At 36.5% G+C, this 24,828-nt stretch overlaps 1 protein-coding gene across 1 annotated transcript in view; it reads left to right on the top strand.

The window, feature by feature from the left end:
- The first annotated feature begins 26 nt into the window (after positions 1-26).
- tmem68 (transmembrane protein 68) overlaps positions 27-24,828 on the top strand; it is a 122,330-nt gene continuing 97,528 nt past the window's right edge. The window contains exons 1-3 of the mRNA XM_028803539.2: positions 27-177; positions 12,253-12,359; positions 13,404-13,815. Coding sequence (XP_028659372.1) covers positions 13,491-13,815 — 325 coding nt within the window. The 5' untranslated portion in view covers positions 27-177; positions 12,253-12,359; positions 13,404-13,490. The remainder of the gene's footprint in view (positions 178-12,252; positions 12,360-13,403; positions 13,816-24,828) is intronic.

Raw genomic sequence — 24,828 nt, 5'->3', positions numbered from 1 at the left:
TTCATGTCACGTGCGTGCACTGCTGTGTGCCACAATGAACACGCACCGGTCAAAACAGGAAGTGGGATGCAGTCTATGTTAGGTTCCGATACTTATACCCAGACAGCTGTACTGTGATGTTCAAAGTGGAGCTTATTATTATCCATATCGTACCATGGCCACTAAAAAGTTCTTAAGGTAATATATTCGATTATTTTTATGGCAGTGTACAAAATTGTATGAAAGATTCAACAGTGGTTGCGTTTCCGCGCTTCAGCGTTGTTGTCGTGTGTTGTTTAACCCTTGTGCTAACTTGTCTCATTTGCAAAACTTCCGCTGTTGGTAAACAATCCTAACATCATAGTATTATAATGAAGATCACAGAATAATCAATTAAGAATCCGAGCATAAATACAAAATTTTGGTCATGGTCGAACTAGCTATGGGTTTGGTTAACTTTGTAATGTATAGGTGAATTTGTCAGTTATGTTTATTGTTTATATACCGACCCAGTGACACTGTGTTTAAGTAATAAGTTTGAGTTGTAACTGCTGCTGAAACTCTGCCAGAAACACATAGAGCAAGTTACCTTATTCAACGTCTGTAACTTGTTGCCATGAGGCATGTATTTTAAAAGAAATGCATACAACATAGGATAAGGTCATTTCATGAAAGTAATTAGGCATTCAAGGAGATGCGACTGTTATTTCTTTTAATATGCTCTGATTACTTTATTTACTGTAGATAATATAAACGATATTCATGTCTGTGTTTATTTCTTTAAAGTACTCAATGATCCGACATAACATTTCTAATATAAAACATTATTTCATGTTCAATATAGCATTCTCGTTTTTTAACCCATTACTTTATTTACTGTAGATAATATAAAGGATATTCATGTCTGTGTTTATTTCTTTAAAGTACTCAATGATCCGACATAACATTTCTAATATAAAACATTATTTCATGTTCAATATAGCATTCTCGTTTTTTAACCTATCCATACGCCCATCTAGTGTTTGGAGACGTGGGCAGTAAAGGGAGAGCAGAAGTTGGATCTATCAGAAATGAGAATGTTCAGAAGGATGTGTGGAGTTACCAAAAATGATAGAGTAAGGAATGAGGCACTCAGAGGTACAACAAAATGAGACATATCAAAGAAAGTACAGGAAAGTAGGTTGCGGTAATAATGACGTGATGAGGGCAGACAATGAATATATGGGTAAAAGAGTGGTGAAGAATAAGAAAGTTGGGGGAGGCTTAAGCTGAGGTGGTTTGGTAGAATAAAAGAAGACTTGATGGAATATAGACTTTCTGGGGAGGAACTGCATGGTGAAGACAGAGAAGGTTGGTCCAAAACATCAACCCTACATAGACATCAGAAGATATGAAAATAAAGAAAAAGAGAGGGTTACTGGGAGTGAAGTCTGTGCTGCCAGGCAGGAATCATCCTTGATGCAATGCTAGACCACATCAGGGCACACTTAAATTCACATCTGCACTAGATCAATTTAATTGGCAACATTTAGTCTATCATGCAAACCTTTGCTTTTTCTGGCGAATCTGGAGTATTTGGAGAAAACCCATGGGAGAATGTGCAGACTCTACACAGACTGAGACTAAGCTTTAAGTTAAACCGGTCCCTAGAGCAATGAAGTACTACTGATAACCAGTGAACCTCTGTAAATTGTTTTTAGTATAGCACCAGTGTGCAAAATTCAAGATTTTGGTGTTTTTCTGTACCGGCTTCCTAATGGATTACTATCTTAGTTGAATATGTTATTGTTTTCTTCTTTTTACATGACAAGCCAGAAGTATTCAATATTATTTTGTTTTGGTTTACTAAGTAAATTGATTTCAAGCAAAGAGATTAATTTCTTTATAAACATGATTTTGATGATATACTGTACAGTAGAATGTCAATGTAAGTTAATCTAGCAGCATCTATTTAGTACATCTCTCAACTTATAATGGTACTAACTGTTTGCTATCTCTTATTTATAAAGGAAGCTAAAAAACATTTAAGTAACCAACTCTTAAAGGGGAAGAGTCATATAGTTCTACCTTGAAATAACAGAAAGTACTACTCTTTCTTGTTGGAGGTTTGAAAAAATTGTGGCGTGAAATAATGCAGTTGTCAATCACTAGAGAAGAGCCTACTGGTGATGTCACTGGTCTATTGAGCTGGTGGTAGAACTGAAATCCCCACCCCAAGATTTGCTGTTGATGGAGGTATTACACATGGATGTGCAATTTTGCCTTTCCTATTCTTTTTGATGGTACTGGTACTGGCTCTTTTATACAGTATAAGTAATATTGGTAAGAAAGGTATTAACATATATGGTAGAACTAGGGTGCTGTACCGTGTTAGCCATTATGAATGTAGAGAAAAGCCAAGCAAAATGACACCTTTTATTGGCTAACTAGAAAGATTACAATATGCAAGCTTTCGAGGCAACTCAGGCCCCTTCTTCAGGCAAGATCTTGCCTGAAGAAGGGGCCTGAGTTGCCTCGAAAGCTTGCATATTGTAATCTTTCTAGTTAGCCAATAAAAGGTGTCATTTTGCTTGGCTTTTCTCTACATATATGGTAGAGAAATTTAAATTTTGCAACATGCAGGTGACACTGCTGTTTTTCATAATGGTGTTGTTGTGGCGAAGGTAATAGAATATATACTGTAGGTATTTTTTCTTCGGCTTCAGGATTGTGTTTAAATATAAATAATTTGTAATTATTCTTTTCTTAAGGATTCAGATTTAAGGTGTGTTGATGATATCCCAGTGAAAAATGTTAATTATTTGGGAATTATAATTTCTAAAGATGAAAAAGAAAGATCTAAATTAAAGTTTAAGTCCATCTTGGGAAAAAAAGGGGGGGGGGGGGGGACAAAGCCCTGGTTAATGAAATATCTGTCTTTTAATAGGTTGCGTTTTACTATTGGACATTCTAGTTTTATGCATGTTTCTCTTTTATTTGTTGTTATTAAACAGATTATGTGTTTGATAAAATCTTTATAATTTTATATGGAAAGGTAAACCATATTATATGAAAAACTCTACTCGACCTAGAAATAAATTTGGACTTGTATACTTGTAATATTGCATTCAAAGTTAATAGACTAAGAGATGTATTTCAAAAAAAATTAGTATAGAATAGGGTGCTCAATAAACAGATTCAAGTTGTAAACAAGGCTAGTATTATTCTTTGTCATATATACAACACACACACTTTTAATTAAAAGGAACAACATTTTGAGAACGCTTTATTTGGTAGTTTTTATGTTATCTGTACTGAATAGCAGGCAACTGTTCCACAACGGTCTGCAGCATTAACAACAACATTTATTTATATAGCACATTTTCACACCTGGACAAACTGGTGAGGAAGGCAGGCTCTATTGTAGGCACAGAGCTGGACAGTATGACATCTGTGACGGAGCGATGGGCACTGAGCAGGCTCCTGTCAATCATGGAGAATCCACTGCATCCACTGAACAGTATCATCTCCAGACAGAGGAGCAGCTTCAGCGACAGACTGCTGTCATTGTCCTGCTCCACTGACAGAGTGAGGAGATCGTTCCTCCCCCACACTATGCGACTCTTCAATTCCACCGGGGGGGGGGGGGGGGTAAACGGTAACATTATACAAGGTTATTGACTGTTATACCTGCCTCGCACTCTCCACCTTGCACTTTTTAACTTGCACTGTGTTTTTATCACTCTTTAATTAATATTGTTTTTATTATTATGCTGCTGCTGGAGTATGTGAATTTCCCCTTGGGGATTAATAAAATTATCTATCTATCTATCTATCTATCTATCTATCTATCTATCTATCTATCTATCTATCTATCTATCTATCTATCTATCTATCTATCTATCTATCTATCTATCTATCTATCTATCTAATGTAGCTCAAAGTGCTTTACATGATGAAGAAAGAGAAAAAAAGACAAAATAAGAATTAAAACAAGAGAACACTAATTAACATAGAATAAAAGTAAGGTCCAAGGGAGGACAGAAAAAACAAACAAACTCCAGACGACTGGAGAAAAAATAAAATCTGCAGGGGTTCCAGGCCATGAGACCATCCAGCCCCCTCTAGGCATTCTACCTAACATAAATGACCTCAATCAGTCCTCATTGTATTTAGGGTTCTCATGGAAGGACTTGATGATGACGGTCATGTGGACCTCTGACCTTTAATCCATCAATGTAGGGACATCACGGTGATTTGATTAGGTGGTGGTGGTGCAGATCGCCACCACAGAAAACCAGAAGAAGAACAGAAGATAGAGTAGGGGTTAGTACGGATTTTGGAGCCATCATGAATAATAATGATAATTAATTGAATATACAGAGCATCAGGATTAAACTAAAATGAAGCTATGAGAAAGTCATGTTAAAATAATGTGTTTTCAGCAGTTTTTTTCAGCCTGGCGAATTCCTATTGGCAAGCTATTCCAGATTTTAGGTGCATAACAGCAGAATGCTGCCGCACCACTTCTTTTAAGTTTAGCTCTTGGAATTCTAAGCAGACACTCATTTGAAGATCTATGGTTACGATTTTTAGCTCTGTGTTTGAAGATGTAAAATTCTTGAGATGGTTTGTGACCAATTGAAGAATAAACTGTTACTGTTCCTTGTCCTTTGTTAGTATTTCATTGAACTGTATTACTTTTGGAATAATACAAGGTGTTGGAAAATATTTCAACTTTTTGGGTGGAAAGTTAACTTTTTTTACATTACTATTAAAATGTTAACCAAAATATTGGTATTAGCATACCCAACATTTTGTTATGCTGAATAACCAGGAGTTTCTATTTCTGTGTGGGGGTTTCAGCATTCTGTCAAAACCAGCATCCTACCATTTTTGCAATACAGTATGATATAGTGACCAGTGTAAATCATAAGATTGGGTGTACCTAAACTGTTCACTGTATGTAATCAGCAATGTCACGCAACCTGTGGTCTTTAAGTTCCTTTAAGTATACCTTTATAAATCGATATTTTTAAAGGTTAGAAAATGTTTACAAATTTTGAAACTTGAATATACTGTAATTTTAACAAAGGGTATATAGAGAGTAATGCTAAAAGCAATATGACACTAAATTGCTTCACCATATGTCCCATGCCTGCTCTGCGTCCTTAATCTCTTAAAAAGGTTACTCCCACACTGAGGCCCGTTCTGAATTCTGAAGAATAAGAACGTATTTGAAACTTCAAATGAAAGAAAAACATGAGTTAAAGGCATGAATTCTTCAGAAATCGACTGAAATGAAAACACACAACTGCAATGGTACTCTCGGAGCAATTTTTTAAAGCTTAAAATTCCATTTTCACATATAGTAAATGCATGATTTATATGATTTACATGGTCAATGTTGGATAACTCCATAATTTTATTATAATGGCCTTTCAAATGAACACCGCTGTCAAACATTGCTAAGCAGATATGAAACAAAAAACAGTACTAAGCTGCTCAAAATGACATGTCACATTAAAAGAAATCACACAAAATTACATCTGTGAGCTGCCTGTAAATTTTAAGATATCAAGTCAGAATGTAAAAGAATTTGTGACATGGACAAAAATATCACACAGACGAGCTGAATCTTATTAAATGTAAATGATACACTTTTTAAAGAGTTAAAAAAAACAATAGTGGCTTCAAGTTATTACTTATCTCTTAACCAAAAAGGGAGATATATTGTTTATCATGATGTGACATTTGAATAGGAAGATGTCAAATGAGAAATTCACACTAGAGCTGCGCTATGTCTTAAAATTCCACATTGTCACATCATCGTCATTTCAAAACATTACGATACTAGCTCTCAGTGGAGATATGCTTGTGGATTTATGAATACCCTGTAATTAGCTGTGGCGGTGGGTTCATTATGCACAGTGTTTTAGCTCAGGGCGCATAGTTTTGTTCTCTCATAGATTGGTGCAGCTCAGTATGGGTAACAGTGTTCAGTAAATATTATTACGATGATTCAAAGGTAATTTCTCCCAAGTTTATCGTATAAAGTTGCTCCAAATTGCGATGCCATATTGGCACGAAACTCTAAAAATTAGATCTGCCTCAGCATAAGATGGATTTGAATAAATGTCTACCAACATGACATCCTCTATTTGTTCTATTTCTGTAGTCTTCTAAACCAGGGGTCTCCAAACTTTTCAGCCCGAGGGCCGCATTAACTATCAAACAGCAGTTTGGGGGCCGACTACACACTCGAGGTCCAAATAAAAAAGAATCAAAACATAGATGTTGTTTTTAATTATTTATTTAATATTATTTTATTCAGTTATTATTTAATAACACATTGATACACTACACATGAACACCTGTATTAGTGGGAATGGTGAAATTGTTTCCTGGATGCCAAAATAGCAGACATTTCTGGCTTTAGATTTGATGTCCCTAACATCAACAGTGACCCGAGATTATCATCAGACAAGTTTGTTCTCAAATTGTTCTTCACGTATTTCATTCTTGAAAATGTTTGTTCACACAAGTATGTTGTTCCAAAGATTGAAAGGTACCTTGATGCAAAAGTTTTGACATTAGGAAAGTCTTCCTTGGGCAAAAACTGGTGAAAACCCACCAGTCCTTCTTTGAACTTGTCCCTAAGGAAGTCATTTGCTTGAAACTCAATGACCTCCAGCTGCAGTTCATCTGGGCAACTGGCCACATCTGCTTCAAATGGGTTTTGAAACAGTCTCACTTCTTCTGCCTTTGAATCCAAGCCAGAAAACCGCTCCTGAAACTGCAGCTGGAGGTCTTTGATGATCTCGCATGCAAATGACGTGGGGAACTCAGCTGTTGCTTCAGCCATGAAGACCTTGCACTGCTGAAAGTGCGTCAAGTTGTTGGCCTGTACTTGTTCCAAAAACAAGACAAGTTTAGATCTGGGGGGTATTTTTCGTACGTCGCTTAAATCATCCGAGATCAGATGCCTCATCTTGGATGAGATAATGCCAGTGAAACTCATCCAGATAAGTCGGTTTTTCGAACGCAGCCGTGTATTAGATTAGTGTAGCTGGATCTAATCATACGAGATGAATGCGCGCGCCCGCGCTGAGTGAAAAGCCCATATATATTGAGTCTAGAAAACATGATCAGCAAGTCTTTGATAGGCTGCAACAAAATGACGAAAGAACGAGCGCATTTTTTTTCACACACGCGGCGCAAGACCTTTTATTCGAAGGACACAAAGAATTTCAAGATTTAATATACATAAGGGGTAACACTGCAAAAGCAGCCCAGACCAGAAAAGACGGCTGGCAAAAAGTGGCCGAAAAAATTAAACGCTAAGTAGTGTGCATTGTACTTACTGAATGCAGCGTTTCATTTCCTATGTGTCAGATTAATTATTATTTAATATGTCATAATTCCAGATCAAACGTGAGAACATGGGAACAGGTTAAAGTGAAGTACAAGAATATACTTCAAACTGGTAAATATTAGTATATAACTATTTAAAGTATTGTTGACATAAAGAATCATATATAATATAAAAACATTAATGTTAAAGCTAATAAGGAGTCAGACAAGCAAAAAACAGGTGGAGGTCCACGCGGTCCAGACCTAACCCCTGCAGAAGAGTTGGCTCTCCAGCAAAATGCCCATCGCCCTGTTTCTGAGGGCATTCCAGGGGGAAGCTCCTCCTCAGAACCAGTGGCAGGAAGCAGTGGTCACTTCATTTCAGGTAAAGGATGGTCATTGCATATTTGTCCTCCATGTGTGCTATAGGTATGTTCCATATAGCCCTCTTTTTTGTTGGGTCAGTTGCAGGGAATGTCATATCCCTTGAACCTGTGTCTAACCAACGAGATATTAACGAAGGTCAAATATTTGATGAAGACACTGTGTCTGATTATTCACCAGGAGGAGAGGTACATTTTCCAAATAATGTTTGATCAAACTCCACTCTGATCAGTTCCATTTGCCCCAATCACATTTGGAAATCCTGGTAATGAGAATGTTAGGCTGATTGCGGGATTCTTTATGGAACTGTGGGTGTTTTAGCCTGTGTATTACCTACATGCAATGGCATGAAACGCCTCTTTTATTGTCTGCACATGCAGGTGTCCAGGAAACACAATGAAAACCTGAAGGAAATGTTTCAGAGCCAAACAGACTTTACGAATTGCCTAACAAACTGTACTTTTCGATTGATGTTCCGCATCGCCTACAGTATATAAAAAAGTGCCGCTTGCAAGAAACCTCAAAGCAATGCCTACTGTCTGTGTGGTTGTGAGAGCCCGACTTCGCCGAGTTTGACTTCGAATATACGGAGCTAATAAATCTTTGAGGTACAATATTCCCCCTCGGCTAAAGCGGTATGTTTCGTACAGAATTTCCTCCGGGGGCAATAAAGGATCTTGCCGATCGCGCAAAACCCTCTTTATATGAAATTCTTTTCGTATAATTTGCGCACCAATATCAATTGGTCGCTCATTCATGAACGGCGAAGCCCTGACTGGATGACTTCCACGCACCGTCACTGATCACGTGTGTAAACTAATCTTTGTTCATGTAGAACAAACCTGCTCCGAGCAGGTTTGCGGATTTGGATGTGTTGCTATGACAACACTTCCAGCAAGAGTTTCAAAAAACCGACAGATCCAGGATCAGGCCAAATCGTCAACAATTACATCCGGCTAAGCGAGTAATCCACGTACGAAAAATACCCCCCTGAAGGCCTTTAGGTGGGTGTATAGATCAGAAACTAGATTTTTCTCTCCTTGTAGTTTTAGGTTCAGAAAATTTAAATGACTAGTTATGTCTTCAGCAAAGGCCAATTTCCATACCCACTCTTCATCAGATAGTAATGGCTGTGGCTTGCCTTTATTTTCCAGGAAGTCACCTATTTCCTTTCTTAATTCAAATACTCTGCTCATAACTTTCTCACAACTTAGCCATCTTACTGCTGTGTAATATGGTAAATCTTGCGCTTCTGTGTCAGTATCTTTCAACATGTCTCTGAACTGTCTATGGTTGAGCCCATGTGACCGTATTAAATTCACCATCTTACCATACCATCTTCACCACAGGATTCAGTACACTGCTAATGCCCACATATTTAGCACACAAAGCTTTCTGGTGAATAATACAGTGCAGGAACATTGGTTGTGGAATGTTTTTCTCATTACACATCTGCTTCACTTGTCCAACCAAGCCTTTCTTTATGCCACTCATGTTCTTTCCTCCATCAACAGTCAGGCAACTGAGGTTAGTCCAGTCCAAGTTATAATCAGCAAATGTTTTTTTCAATTCATTGAATATATCCTCTCCGGTAACAGTGCCATACATGCTATGTAGGGAAGCCAGCTCTTGTGTTATGTTCATGTCTTCATCCACACCTCTAATGAACACAAGCAGTTGAGAGGTGGAACAGCTGTCCAGCGATTCATCCATTGCAATTGAAAAATGGCGAAACTTGCTTGCATTTTTCGCTATTTGAGTCACAACACAAACACAACACGCAACACGGTGGGCAATGGTATTTGCACCCAAAGCTTTAAATTGTTTCAACTTTTCTGGGCAAAGTTCCTCAGCCACCTCCAACAAACATTCCTTCACTACTTCACCATCTGTAAACGGTTTGCCACTTTAACCAGGACGTAGGCAACTTTATAACTGGCCTTAGTTAAGGATTCATTTTCATTTGAGGATTTACTGAACAATGCCCTCTGAGATATGAGTTGATTTTGTAATTTAGAAAATTTTTTGGCACGAACTTTACCCTCCAACTGTGCATATTTCTCCTGATGTTTGCTTTGATGATGACGGCGCAGGTTGTATTCTTTCATCACAGCCACGGTTTCGTTGCAAATCACACACAATGCTTTCTCGCCGGATTTGATGAAGAAGTATTTCAAACTCCATTCTTCTTGAAATTGCCGACACTCATTGTCCATTTTTCTTTTCCTCTTCTCGGCCATCGTTGGGCACTAAAATAAAGTGACTTCAACATGAATAAATAGTGAAACTGAAAGTATCTTGCACACAATATCGCTCAAAAAACCTGATCATGCGAACTAATTTCGTCGCAATTATAGCTGCAAATGACCCGAAACAATTTTTAAAAATTCTTATGATTTCTTAAGTTAAACTTACCTGAATATAGTCTGCAAATATATCCACTTATGGTAGAGAGCTTGTTACTTTTAATGTTTCCTCTTCAGAATATTCAGAAAATTCTTGTTAAACTAACGACATTCCCAATACTTTATACACACTGGTAAGTAATTACGTGAAGGAAATTATCACTAAATAAAATAGAGTGCAACATGTTTCACAATTAGACACTAACTGACACCAACACCTCCTCATCGCAGCAGTCAACCGCAACTGGCAAACTGTGATCAAAATAATCAAGTCTTGAACAAGCAGCAAACCATTTAAAAACTCTGCCACTAGATGGCGTTATATCATCTCATTGACTGTGAACAGAAGTAGAAAAAGTAAGCAGCGAATAAGGTTTTGCAATGTAGTGATCGGTTGAAAAACATAACACACTACTGCGCGCCACTATTTTAATTCGGTAAAAACGTAACGTCCACGTAAGCGGCGGCAGATCTTGGCAGGATACACGTAAATTTCCGCAATTTTTTTCCGTAGATAAAAAAGTCTCCACGGGCCGGATGAGAGGGCCTCGCGGGCCGCATCTGGCCCGCGGGCCGTAGTTTGGAGACCCCTGTTCTAAACAAAAAAGCAACTCGACACGTGTTAGAGAAAAATCGTGCTTCATTATGTTTAATCGTGCCTTGACTGTAGTGTATATTTTGCCCTTTCTTATCAAGTGTGCAAACGACAAATCACAAAAAGGGCATAAAGCTGAGTGTTATTTGGCGTTCTGCACTTGAAGTGTACAATGTACATGCAACAGGACAATGGCAATGGCTTTTAAAAAAATGTAAGACACATTGCTTTGATATATAATATAGTGTAATCTGAGATTTGTTTTCTCTTGTGCACAAGACAATTACAGAATGTTTCCTACTTGCCCGCAAGTAGTGCCTGCAATGGAAGCAAATTACTGCCAGTACTGTGTAGCCAGCCAGTAACATACTCTCCCTCCCAATTCGTTATTACTTTAGGGCATATGCATATATGATACTGAAATTGAAGCTTCAATCTCTGCTGGTACCAGTCCACTTCAAGCACTGCCCGCAAGACCAAACAAGCACCACCATGCCGCCGCTTTACTTGTCCAGTGTCTGAATCTTACTGGATACAAGTACAGGAAGCCAATGTACCACAGTTAAGCTAGCTTAGGTGATTTAGTCAGAGTGAGAACTGTGGCTGCAGTGTTTTGGGCCTTTTGCTACATCACTTAAAGCTGTAGGATTCTAAATTATAGAAGTTTCAGTTTCTTAAACTCCAATAGGATCTAATAGGACATTGCTAAAAATCTAATGTACTTGTTTAAAGATTACTACTAGCTCTTGCGTAGTTTAAATCCTCCTGATAGATGCTTGAAAAAATGTGATTTTTATGACAAAATGTTTTTATATGCATTTTGTTTTTCATGGTGTTTTGTTTAAAATATTTAATAACTATACTATTGAGGATTTCTTTGTCATTTTCCATTTCTTCCAGTTTGGAATTATTATTGTTGGCCAGGTGAATACTGTCAGGGGACTGATCTTGAGACCTGAGGTGGTGTGTTCTTATGGTTTTGTTCAACGGGGTATGAAACCAGCAAATTCTGTGTGATGTGCTTGCTGTCCTGTCTGTGGGTACTTCTGCAGATCAATTAAATGGCTTTCCTGTTTATTCTGTATTAGCTCAGACTACACTTTCTCACCCATATATAGCATGTCAGGATTGGTGTTTCATTTAGAGAAGTTACACCCTTAACAGCCTTTTCGGATCCCATTTTATTTATGTATTTTACAGTTATCTTTAATGTATTTTATGTAGTTTGTTCCTTTTTTGTGGATTACAGGTACTCCCCAGGTTTAAATTCTTTGTTGGTTCCCGGAAAAAAATTCTCAGAGTTAAGATAAAATATATGATTTTTTTTTTTTGACAAACAATTTTGCAAAATTTTCAGTATGAGATAATTTTAATTGGCACGGTAGACACATTTTACTGTTAAAGAGCATGTTGGCATACATTGATTCTCTTGTCCCTTTATCTTTTTAATTCTTTAAGTCTGTAATAAGATCAGACTAATGCAATCTGTTTCCTTGTAGTTTGGGGCCTCAGTTAAATCAGAGTGAATGACATACTGTGCCCTTCTCCTATTTACAGGCCTTCAGCAGGTGTTCCAGTCCTGAGTGAATGGGCAAAATGTTGACCACTTTTAGGACGGTGTTTGTGAACCTGATGCTGTCTTTGAATAGCATCTAGAAGATACCGTAAGTTGATGCTTTATTCTTGACAAATTTAGTTCTCTGGAAAGCCTTCCAGAAGTATGTAGTAAAAACCAAAGGTGAAAAAGTCTCACCGATTCTGTTTAAACATAAGCTGCGTTAGATGTGCATTCTAAGTGAGAGTCAGATTTCCTTTTTCTATATTAAATTGTACTCTTTGGGAAAACTAACAAGCAATAAATTAAAAACTGCATCTTTTAAATCCATATTGAAACCTGTGACAAAAGAATATTATTTTTTTAAGGGGTTGTTGAATGGAGGGTTATCGCACTCATTCTACAAGGTTACAAGTGAACAGTGGCTAATAACAGGTCACTGTGTGTAAAGATTTACAAAGTGCACATTAGTGCTGACTGGAAGATTTAAATACTTTTTTTTCTGAATTATACTATGGTGAGTAATATGTACTAGAGATTACTTTAATGTACTTTTTACATTTGCAATTAAGGGATTTTGTTATAATATTAGAATTTCTTAGATAGATATTATTTCTAATATCTTAAAATCAACATTGGATTTACCAGAGTTGTGTTTATAAGGTAAATAAAAAAGAGCAATATTACAACTGTGATGCTTAAGTTTTATACATAAACAAGGAAAATAGAAAAAAGCCTCAAAAGAGTTTGCCCCTTCTCTAAGAGAAGAGAATGATTCCTTGTGTTAGTTCAAACCCTCCAACGTATAATTTTTTTTTTCATTTTATAAGTAAAATTCAAGAAATGTACTTTTTGCGCCAACTTTGATTTTCTTTTTTTTTTTTAATTGTAAAGGCAAACCTCAGTTTTTATACCTCTGTAAACATTTACATTAAATGGTAGTGTCATATAATCAACTTTTCACTCTCAAATTCTGTTAGTCAATTTTTTTTTTATCCCAAATTAAATTTTTAACAGCCTCCAATAGGAATGTGCCTACTCAGTAGGAGTTGTTGTTAAACAAAAAAAATCAATATAAATAGTTTATCACATGCAAATAAACCATGCTGAAAAAAAGTCCTGATTTTTCTATCTGTTTTTGTTTATACTTTAGAATCAGTGGATATCCACAACAATGTTTACAAAACTTTGACATCTACCAAGTGGGGATAAAGATAGAAGTCTTCAGTGTTGAGACAGAATGTCAAGCGGGAATGACTCCTGCATGAATGGGCAAGAATCAGTGAATTATTTTTCCTGTATTATCCGTCTATGGGAATGGATTGGTTTGGGAAACCTGGAGGATTACCTCAGCTATGTGGATTACTTAGTTTGGGTTTTTACCCCATTGGCCATTGTCTTCATTTTACCACTGTTTATTCTGCTGTTTCTATACCTTTCCATACTTTTCCTCCATGTTTACAAGAGGAAAAATGAACTGAAAGAAGCTTACTCAAATAACCTTTGGGATGGAGCTAGGAAAACATTGGCCACATTATGGGATGGACATGCAACCATATGGCACGGTAAAAATATTTCAATGCAAAAGCTTCTAACCTTGAGTTTGATGTTTATCAATTATTTTGTGGGCAAATCTTAAAATCACTGTCTTTTTTAGGCTAGAAAGCCTATTCTGTTATATTTAAAGGAAAAAAATAAATAGCCACGTGACTGTTTTACATTGATATTTTATCTGTTTTTTTGTCAAAGCCTTTTAACATTAATATTTGTTGTGACAAGGGTTATACATTTTCATTATATTTTATAATTTATAGTTAAATTCTTTCTTGATTGATTACTCTAGAGAGGAGAGGAATGAAGGTCAATAGGAACAAGACTGAATACATGTGTGTAAATAAGAGGGAGGTCAGTGGAATGGTGAGGATGCAGGGAGTAGAGTTGGTGAAGATAGATGAGTTTAAATACTTGGGATCAACAGTACAGAGTAACAGGGATTGTGGAAGAGAGGTGAAAAAGAGAGTGCAGGCAGGGTGGAATGGGTGGAGAAGAGTGTCAGGAGTAATTTGTGACAGATGGGTATCAGCAAGACTGAAAGGGAAGGTCTACAGGACGGTAGTGAGACCAGCTATGTTATATGGGTTGGAGATGGTGGCACTGACCAGAAAGAAGGAGGCAGAGCTGGAGGTGGCAGAGTTAAAGATGCTAAGATTTGCATTGGATGTGACGAGGATGAATAGGATTAGAAATGAGTACATTAGAGGGTCAGCTCAAGTTGGATGGTTGACAGACAAAGTTAGAGAGGCGAGATTGTGTTGGTTTGGATATGTGCAGAGGAGAGATTCTGAGTATATTGGGAGAAGGATGTTAAGGATAGAGTTGCCAGGCAAGAGGAAGGCCTAAGAGAAGGTTTATGGATGTGGTGAGAGAGGACATGCAGGTGATGGGTATAACAGAACAAGATGCAGAGGATAGGAAGATATGGAAGAAGATGATCTGCTGTGGCGACCCCTAACTGGAGCAGCCAAAAGAAGAAGGATCAGTAAAATGAGACACCTCTCTTATTAAGACAGCAAATAGTACAAAGGATACATTTCTCAAAAAAGATGTATTTATACATTGTCTGTGTAAGAATTTGTTTTAATTTTAAATGAAAGCTTGTCACAAATGTTTTTACATTTCTGAGAAAGCACTATACATTTTAATTAGTAATAGGAGGATATTGGCATGCTCTTATTATTAAACTGCGTGCTGCCTGTTAACTGTCAGGCAAACAGTCAGGAACAGCCATTCTGATAGCATTGATGTTCTAGGTATGCTCAGGTAGCCTATTGCCATTTAACATGGTTAAAATACATGTTAGATCTGAGGCTCAGATTACAGGGATGGGTGAATCAGCAACCATTGTGCTTTATGCATTGTGATGAACATACACAGCCAGTTTACCTATGCGTCTCCATATCTACCCAGCAACAGTTTGTTTCTCTGCAAGGTTGAATGTTTGCTAGGACATTAAGTATGTTAGACTACCAGTTTATTTTCTTAGTTGTTATGTATGTAATGGCACATTATTGTGATATAGATTTTTGTTGTCGGCACATACCAAAAGTCAGTTTTGAATGGTTGTACTGTATATTGGTGGTGACTGGCTGGTTTTAAACTCTTGTGTGTTCTCAGTAAAATATTTTCTTGTAAATGACTGTTGATAGTCCGTCTAGATGGAATGGTACCCTAGCTCAAGATATTGAACTAGCAGTTGAAAGCCTTTTTATCATATACATTGGTTAGCTACCTGTTTGTCCTATTGCTGGCTACACTGTCTGTATGATTTTGTCTAATGGCTGATCATCACTTTTTTCTATGTTTGTACTGCTTCGTATGGTAGACTTCTGCATTTTAACCCCCTGTTCATCACAAGGTGAACACACACATTCCTACTAGGGCCAATTTAGGAAGTCCAGTTCAACTAACTTGCATTTGCTTGTACAGTGAGAGGTAACCAGGCTACCTGTTAGAAAAAGGGAGGAATCCACACAGACACACAGAGATCATGTAAATTTCTCACAAATCCCATTGTTGAGAGGCAGCAGTCCTATCACTTCACCATGATCCAGATACAGACTTTTGAAGTTTACCAACTCCAGATTACCAGTGTTCTAAATGGGATTACATGCAGTATCACAATGTAGGCTAGTAGCCATGTAAAGAACAACTGGAATAATAGCCAGCGTTGGGCCACTTTTAAGTATTTTTATTTGAAGAGACAGAAAACATCTTATAAAACAATACAGACATCCTTTTCGCTGACCTCACCATAACAAACTGTGTTGTGAAGAATCTTGGGTTTCTCCATGATGTGCATAATCTGAGAGAAAGTGCCCTGTACAGAAAGCTTCAAATGAACCAACTGGATGACAGTATCTGTCTACTCCTTTCATGGCTAATGACCTTTTTCCTGCAAGTAAACACACCTGAGCAGCCACACTTCAACACTGCTCGTTACAAAAGTGCAATTGAGCACTTAAAATAAGTTATTAAGAGGTGCCTTGCATGCCTTAGCTACTTGTGAGTGGAACCACAAAGAATGTGCAGCATAATACTTGCCTGTATTCTCCTGCACAACATCGCTGCTACCGTAGGTGCACTGACCCTGTCTGTGATGGTGTTTAAGATGCAACTGAGCTTGTTAAAGACCCAGACCATCCTCTGGCATTCTCTGAGAATGAGGGACTGACTGAATATGCGATATGCGATTGGAGATGTAATTGTTAGAAACTGCTTTTGACTGGTTCATCTGTGATGTTTGTGTCATTTTAATTAATAAACACTGATGTATAATAGTTTAAATTATTTTGTTTGATATTGACAGCTGTTTGGGAGATTATTCTATGGGAACAAAATCCTTCAAGTACAAAATATAACTAAATTTGTACATAATACAAATGCTGTATTATTTTGCCAATTTTAAAATTGTATTCACTTTTTTTTTCCTGAAGTTCCTCCTGAATCCACCTTTCTGCTGGGGTCAGGGTAACCCTGATTTTTTTTTTTTTTTTTTTTTTTTTTTGATCAAAAGTATCCCAATCCTACTAAAATGTTTGAAACAACATATACTGAAGGTTTGGTCCAGATCAAAAGCAAGACTGGACTGCACGATCTAATCCAATTTCAGAGTCTTTTTTTTTTTTCCCCCTTTTAAAAACACCCATTTTCAAGATTTTAGCAGTCTGATAGCCAAAATCCAGTCAGATTGCTCGTGAACAACAAGGCCCAGAAAATTAAAGGAAAAATGATATGTTTTCACTTACTGTGACTGTATTTATCATTCTGTAGGTTACTACTTAGATTCAAAAGAATCCAGGGATGCCAATTTACATGGATGACAAGTCAGTCATGAGAAATAATAAAGAACAATGCAATATAGAGATGGTGACAGTTTTAATGCCTTAAGGGACAATGGATATCAGTTTAAATTACAGAATATAGAAGGCAACAATGGAAAACTCAGACTAGTGTTGATAATAATTCTACTGCATATGTAGTCATCCCTCATTCTTTGCTGAGAATAGGTTCCAAGAGCTCCAATGAAAAAGTGAATTCTGTGAGTATTGGACACCCTCCCCAGTCCCTGGGCACAAAATTCTCTTCATAAAGTTAAACCAACATAATACAGTAAATGTAATATGCACTATGTTGCAGTATATATTGGCATACTTAATAAATATTTTACATAGTATTATGTCAAAATCAAATATGCCCTTGGCATACTTAATAAAAGTCTTATTTTCTTTAATAACATGTTATGTAATAAAATTCTTGACAGGGTGTCATGTCATGGAGTGAAAAGAAGGCGAATGCTAGCGTTGTGTTAAGATTTGTTTGGAGGGTTGTATTAGATGATATGCAAAGAATGAGTCTCTCTCCAAGAGATACACAGGACCATGGAGAGTGGAGAAAAATAATTTGGGGGACAACTGGATAACCTGAGTAAACGTAGACAATATTCATTAAACTAGTGATGACAATAATAGGTTATGTACTTGGTTCACCCATTTAGAATATCTGGCATCCAAGATCAACTTTCTCTGTAAACACAAAAACATAAGTTTTCATGAGACCTGTCTTTTTAGCTTAACAACTTCTTTTACCTAATGTCTACAAAATATTAAGAATATTATGAAGTGCCTGTAGCTCTATGTACCATGTTCTTGCCTCATATTTTTTTTCTGTTTTACTTTCTCGTATAGGGAAAGTATTGTAATTATCCAAAGATTCGATGTTGAGATTTTGATGAACCTCAACGTTTTAGACCTCCCCGAGTCCATAAATACCATTTTTGGAAATTGTGTGTGTGTGTAAAAATGATAACTTGAGTATGCTTTCATTTAGGTCAACCAAATTTTGCATACAAGTATTAGGTACAAAACTTAGATTTCTATCACCTAAAGATATTTCCATTAACCGGAAGTGGTACTTTTTCCTTTTATTCAAGCAGCTGCAGAGTCTACTTTATTCAACTTTAATTTTATAATAATTGTTCAATATATTATTAATTTGATTTGGCTTGTGGTTGGTTCTTTAATGTACATAATATAAAAATATCAGTCTTGCGGTTTATTCTTCAAATAACCATCCCCACAAAAACAGGCCTTATGTAAGTGGCATAAAATCATTAATTATGTCGAAATCATATACCCAGATTATTTCTGCATCCTTCCCTCCATCCATCTTCCTAACTTGCTTTTCCAGGTCAGCTGGAACCTACTGTATACCAACAATTATAGGGTGCCAGGCATGAACAACACCCAGACAGGGCACCAGTCCATCATAGAGTGAACACCCACACCCACATACATTAGAGCCAATTTAGCAATGCTGATTAATCAAATCTGTGTGATCTTGGACTGTGAAAGGAAACCCACACACAAAGGGAGAACATGCAGACTCCACGCAGTGTACACTCTTGATGCAAAACAAGGTTTCCTTAATGCAGGGCAGCAATGTTACCACGGCATCACCGTGTAGCTTGGAATATTCATACACATCCTCCTCCGTTGGGCCCTTGAGCAAAACCCTTAAACTGAAAATTGCTCCAGGGTGCTGTACGATGCTGGACTCCGTGTTGTAACCTCCAGAGGTCATGCAAAAAGACAATTTCCTGTGAGGGATTAAAAAAGTATATTCATTAAACAAATTAATGATAAATTATAGTATGCATTTTTTTTCCATTTAAATTATTACTGTACTAGTTGTGAAAGAAAAAAATAAATAAATGCATTAACACTTCGTAAATTTCAATTGTTCAATTAGTATTTTGAAAGATGCAAAGAAAATCTTTTGCTGTGCTTTTAATTTTTTTTAGTGATACAAAGCTGTAACTTCTTGTCTGGGCATTAGATTCTCCTGTTTTACAAGATTACTAAATTCACATTACAATATTTTACTTCTAAAAAATTGACCACATTCTCATACCATTTGAAATTTGTGGCATGTATTTAAGAAAAAAAATCTAAATTTTCTATCTAAGTAATTGCTATTAGATTTCCAGGATCAGCCATTAAGAGGATTGTATTAATATATAATGCAACACTTACTATAATTTAAAAAAAAAAAGAGATCCTTCTTGTTAATGAGGAAGAGATCCATTTCTGTATCTGTTTTCTTTCAAAAAGTTCTTTAGAACATTTCAGAATTTCTGAATTGCTGGATACTAAACACAATTCCAACAGTGGGCAAAAATTAACCCCAGATGGGACTTCAGGTAATTGCAGAGAGACCTCATCCTCATTAACTCTATACTGGTCACATATCAATTTACCGTGTCTCATTAGAATGTGGGAAGAGTATATGGAGTGCCTAGAAATACGTATATTAAAAAAACATGCAAGAACTGAGATACTGTATGTAGCATTATGAAGGAATGGGTTTTTGATTTTTACATATGGTGGACTATAGGATCAAATTCTTTAATGATAACAGTTCTGCCTTTTGTTAATCATCAGTCCAAATCAAGTCTCATCTGATTCACAAAGCATATTTATACATATATGGGGTGAATCAGACATCAGAAAGAATCTTATTGTAAAAGATACACTTGTTGCTTCTCAGGAAGACTACATATAAATAGATGCACTTGAGTATGTGTAAGTGTGTGAAAGAGAAAGAGAGATGAAGCAAGGTTTTTAGCATAGTGGAGTGGCCGGACTGCATTTAAATAACAATATTAGAGTGTGCTTATGTGTGTGTGACTTCTAGGAAGCAGTTCGCAATCTTTAAGACATGACTCTGTAAAAAATCTTTCCATTTCATAAACACAAATATATTTAATAAGTTGCTCTGAATGTTTCACCTTCTGGATTTGATCGGTCTTCCTGGACATGTTTGTAGCAGTCTTCCAGACATTGAACTTTCTCCTGTAATGAAAACATAAACTGCTCTGGCTTTGCTTTTTCTGCTTTAATAGTTGAGAAATGAGGCTTGACCAGAAGCGGTAGTTGTTATACTTGTCCATGACCTTCTTGGGTGGTGACATGAACCTTCATTTTCTGGCAGAATTTGTCCTAGCACTGGTACTTATGATTGGTGGTGTCAGATGGAACAAGTTGACAAAAATGGTTCTTGCTTTAATTTTTCTCCTTTTTTTTATGTGTAAAATTATTGTAAATGCTATTTTTGAATATTTTTGTGAATCTGCAGGCTTGCCTAAAATGTTAATATTTGCCATGCAATTAACCTATCACATTTTAATGTACTCGGTTCTTGTATCAGTGGGTCAAATGTACAGGCTATCACCCGTTTAGACATACGGTATTGTTTTTGGAATTATAGTACAATTTTTTTGTGCTGTTTGAGTTCATATATGCCTTCCAAGATAGTTTCTGTGAGCAAGTGAAACAGTGTACCCTACTGGCAAAGTGTCGGTATGATTATTATCCCTCTGGGATAATAAAGTCTACCAAACCTAACCTAGCAAGGTTAATCCACACCCACTGCCTCTCTGTGTAATCCTGAGCAAATCACTTAACCTGCCATTGTACATACTTACATTTTGGTTCATGAGTCACTTTAGAGTCCACTAAATAAATAAATAAATTAAAATTCTACTTATAAGAAAATTTGCCATTTTTTTTTTAGTAAGTTATTGAATAATTGGAAACATAATTTTCATTACTTGTTAGTTGCTAATTTATGATTTAACTTGCAATTCCATCTTTCAGACTTTGTTTTTTAATGAATAATGCTAATTCTGTTAATTTTCATATTTCAGTGAAAGATTGAGTGGTTGCATTGGAGCTGGTGCAGGGAATAGAAAAGTTTCCGTGATAGGTTTTGTAAGGATTGTATTTGTGGTTTGTGATGTTCTTTTCTGCTGAGGATTTTCAGCACTGTAGCACAGCCAGCTCATTATGTTTTATTGACCCACTGAGAAAGTTGTCAGTGTTGCTTGGCTCAAGGGATATTTTCCAGGATATTCTCTATTATCTAAATTGTAGCCCAGTATTCGAAAACTTTTTGACCCAAGAGGTTGCCTTCTGGAATGTCTGCAGGAGGATAGTTATTTTAAAACATTTTAGCTCATCATCTTTGACAATGATTCACAATATAGCAGAAAATCAATTGAAAGTACAATTCTTTTCTTAGGTTCTGAATCATGATGCAAAAGATCAGGCAGTTGTTTATTTGGTTAATAGCCAGTCTCTTTGAAATATATTAATTCGTTAAAGAATACAGTTTTTTTAAAACTGCAATTCACATTCAAATTAAAAAAAAAAATCAAACCAAGGGTTGTAGATTATACAGACTTGAGCACTTTCTCATATTTATACAGGTTTGGTTTCAGCCTTGTTCTGATGCTGCTGGAATAGGATTTGGGACCCCAGTGGCCATGAATTAGATTAAACAGAATTAGATTTACTTCTTAAATTGATCACCCAAGGCAGTGGTCACCTGCATTCTTTATCAGTGTAGCTAACATTTGTCATATTTTATTAGGAAAATTTGTGAGTAGCTAGCTGCATTTGAGCTATATTAGTAGAAAAATTACTTGATATCACAGAAGTAATTTTAAGAATTAATGGTTTCCCTTTAATTACTTCATTCAGCTTCATGGTATAATATTGTGAATATAGTCCAGGTACTGTTTTATTTAGATTGTCTATTCTCTTTCCATATCTGCTGTTTTCTAATTGCCTTAGTGTCTTCACATTTTCCAAAGAAGTTCACATTAGGCAATTTCTGACACTAAACTGGCCCTGAGGTAAGCATGTACTCAGTCCAAAGTTGGGCCTCACCATGTTTCCACACCACTCATCCCTGGATAGGCTCCATCTACCTCATCATTTTGTTTTAAATAAGTGGTTGGAAAAAAAATTGCAGTGAATTCTGATTATTGCAAACCTATGAAAAAAGTTAAAACATGTAAATTGAGTTCAGATGTGTTTCTCTGAATGACCCACTGTGCAGTGTTAGCAAAATGACCTACCCAATGTTAACCATTTGAAATATGTTTCACCAAGCTCCACAGCCAATACTCCAAGCAAATGAAAGTATAGGTTCCATTCTGGAGTAACAGTTGTCTAACTAGCTTGTGTTTAGATTTGCTGTTTTATGGTACAGTCTTTCTTGGCATTTTTTAGCTTCTCAGAATGACCACATTTTTGTCAACTGTTTGTAACAATTAACTGCACAGTGCCAAGCAATACATGTCAATGAAATACACTAACATTCATATGTTTGGGATCACCCAGAAATTTTCAATAATTTTCATAGACATTGATACCTTTTTATTATCAAGATACCGTTAAATTGATTTAAGAATACAGTAATCCCTCCTCCATCGCTGGGGTTGCGTTCCAGAGCCACCCGCAAAATAAGAAAATCCGCGAAGTAGAAACCATATGTTTATATGGTTATTTTTATATATTTTAAGCCCTTATAAACTCTCCCACACTATTATAAACATTTCACGCACAGTTATACAGCATAAACCCTTTGTATTCTCTTAGATATTAGGTAAGATTCATTGAAATTATGTATGTAAACACAGTTTACATACAGTAAAACTAAATATTATTTTAAAGATATCGAGCGTCTCCGATATCAATATGTTACAGCCATTACAACAGACAGGCCACCAGCAATAAATACGTACAATACAAGAAAAATTGTATACAGTAAAATGTGTGTACAGTGACTAAACTATGTACATGTAATAAGTACTGTACGTAAATAATTAATTATGGTTACTCACCAACAATGACACGACGACTTGTCCGATAACGATGAGTTTATTTTTACTGCACAACAATGGATAGCGTTACAGCTCTTCTAAAGGAGCCTCTTCAGGCGACTGTTTAGCACTGCCGTTGTTCTTCTTCCAGCACTCTTCAATCCAAATCCCTAAAGCAGATTCCATCCAGACTACTGCCTTATCACGTCCACTTGCAACTCATTTTGCGCCCTGATTAAAGGACACTGCGGCCGTAGATCTTATATGCTTTTCCTCCTTTTTAAATAAAAAGAATCGTGGACTCATTGATGCTGTAATTGTGTCCTGCAGCGGTGTAGCTGTTCCCTTCCTTCAACATATCCAAAACTTTTACCTTTTCTGCAATCCTGAAGCATTAGCAGTAACGTGCATTAATTGTGAATGAGTGAGATTAGACTTCCTGGTTAATGCAGCACTCCGTTGCTGAGCCAATCAGCAGCACACAGGAACTTAACCGCGTGCTCTGATTGGGTAGCTTCTCAGCCATCCGCCAATAGCGTCCCTTGTTTGAATTCAAATGCGTCCCTTGTTTGAATTCAAATTGGCAAATCAACTGAGGAAGCACACGTACTGTAGACTGCAGACATCCGCGAAGCAGTGAAAAATCCGCGATATATATTCACATATGCTTACATTTAAAATCCGCGATGGAGTGAAGCCGTGAAAGACGAAGCGCGATATAGCGAGGGATCACTGTATAGCCAAGGCTTTACTACTGTTTATAATGGCTATTATTGTTTGAAATGATTGATTTTTACTTTAGTATTCTCATATACAGTAGCTGCAAAGCCCCTTTTTCAGCAGCAATTCCTTCAGTGTCCAAATGGTAAACACCCTTAGCTTATCCCTAATTTAGTCATGCTTACATGCTGATTGGTTATCAGAGAAAACTTTGTAATTGCATTAGCACTGCTGAAACCTGTCATTCTGTTTAGCTGGGTTCCAAGATACTGGCATTCGTAAAACTCAGTTCTGGGCTCAAAAATGGCTAAAATGAAACAGCTTTCAGATACCGCTTTCTCAAGGAACATGTCAGTCTGTTGTTTACTTTGCAGAATGACAGCTATTCCATGTAACAGATTGCCAAGAAACTGAAGATTGCATACAAAGGTGACTGTTACTGTTTTGAGAGAAGCGGGCGAGCTAGATCTAACAAGAATTGAAAATAAATAAGTCATTTCAAGCAGTAATAGCCATTATAAAAACTAGTAATGCAATGGCCTTTAAATCAGTTTCATCTTCATAATAAAAGCTATTTATTTTTATAACAAAAAACATGAACATTTCTGAGCGACTCCAATTGAGTACTTTGAGTTTAATTAAATATGTTTTATGTTCTGTAAAACCATTATTTGATTTTAAGAAGTACTTTTAACCTTTTGTCCTGTCCTGTAATGCTCTTTTTCCAGTGTCATGTGAAAATATCAAGTATATTAGTAGTTGGTACGTAAAGACCATTAAATCTGTGTGAGTGTGTGTTTATACTTGTCGCTATAATTAATTTTCCACTGACGCGTAGGCAGTACTGCTTGTGGCTTTTTGCTGCACTGGGCAAAAGTATAAATGTAGCAGCCAAACCATAGAGTCTTGAAGGCAACTGCTATACAAATTATTGCAGTTAGAAGAGTGAAAGTTACACAGATCAAGGAGATGGTAGGGGGATCCCCTTGGATTTTTATGTGGGTCATACATGAATGTCAGATTGAAGAGTATCCCACTTGGAGATCCACACAATCCTACATAGATGTCACATCAAAGAACAGGAAAAGAGATTTGAATGTGTCCCTATTAAGTTTCATTCAAATCATACATG

This window comes from Erpetoichthys calabaricus, chromosome 6, assembly GCF_900747795.2.
Source record: "Erpetoichthys calabaricus chromosome 6, fErpCal1.3, whole genome shotgun sequence".
In the NCBI taxonomy this organism is placed as follows: domain Eukaryota; kingdom Metazoa; phylum Chordata; class Cladistia; order Polypteriformes; family Polypteridae; genus Erpetoichthys; species Erpetoichthys calabaricus.
Note: the sequence above shows the minus strand (reverse complement) of the source record. Positions and strands in the feature narration are given on the sequence as shown.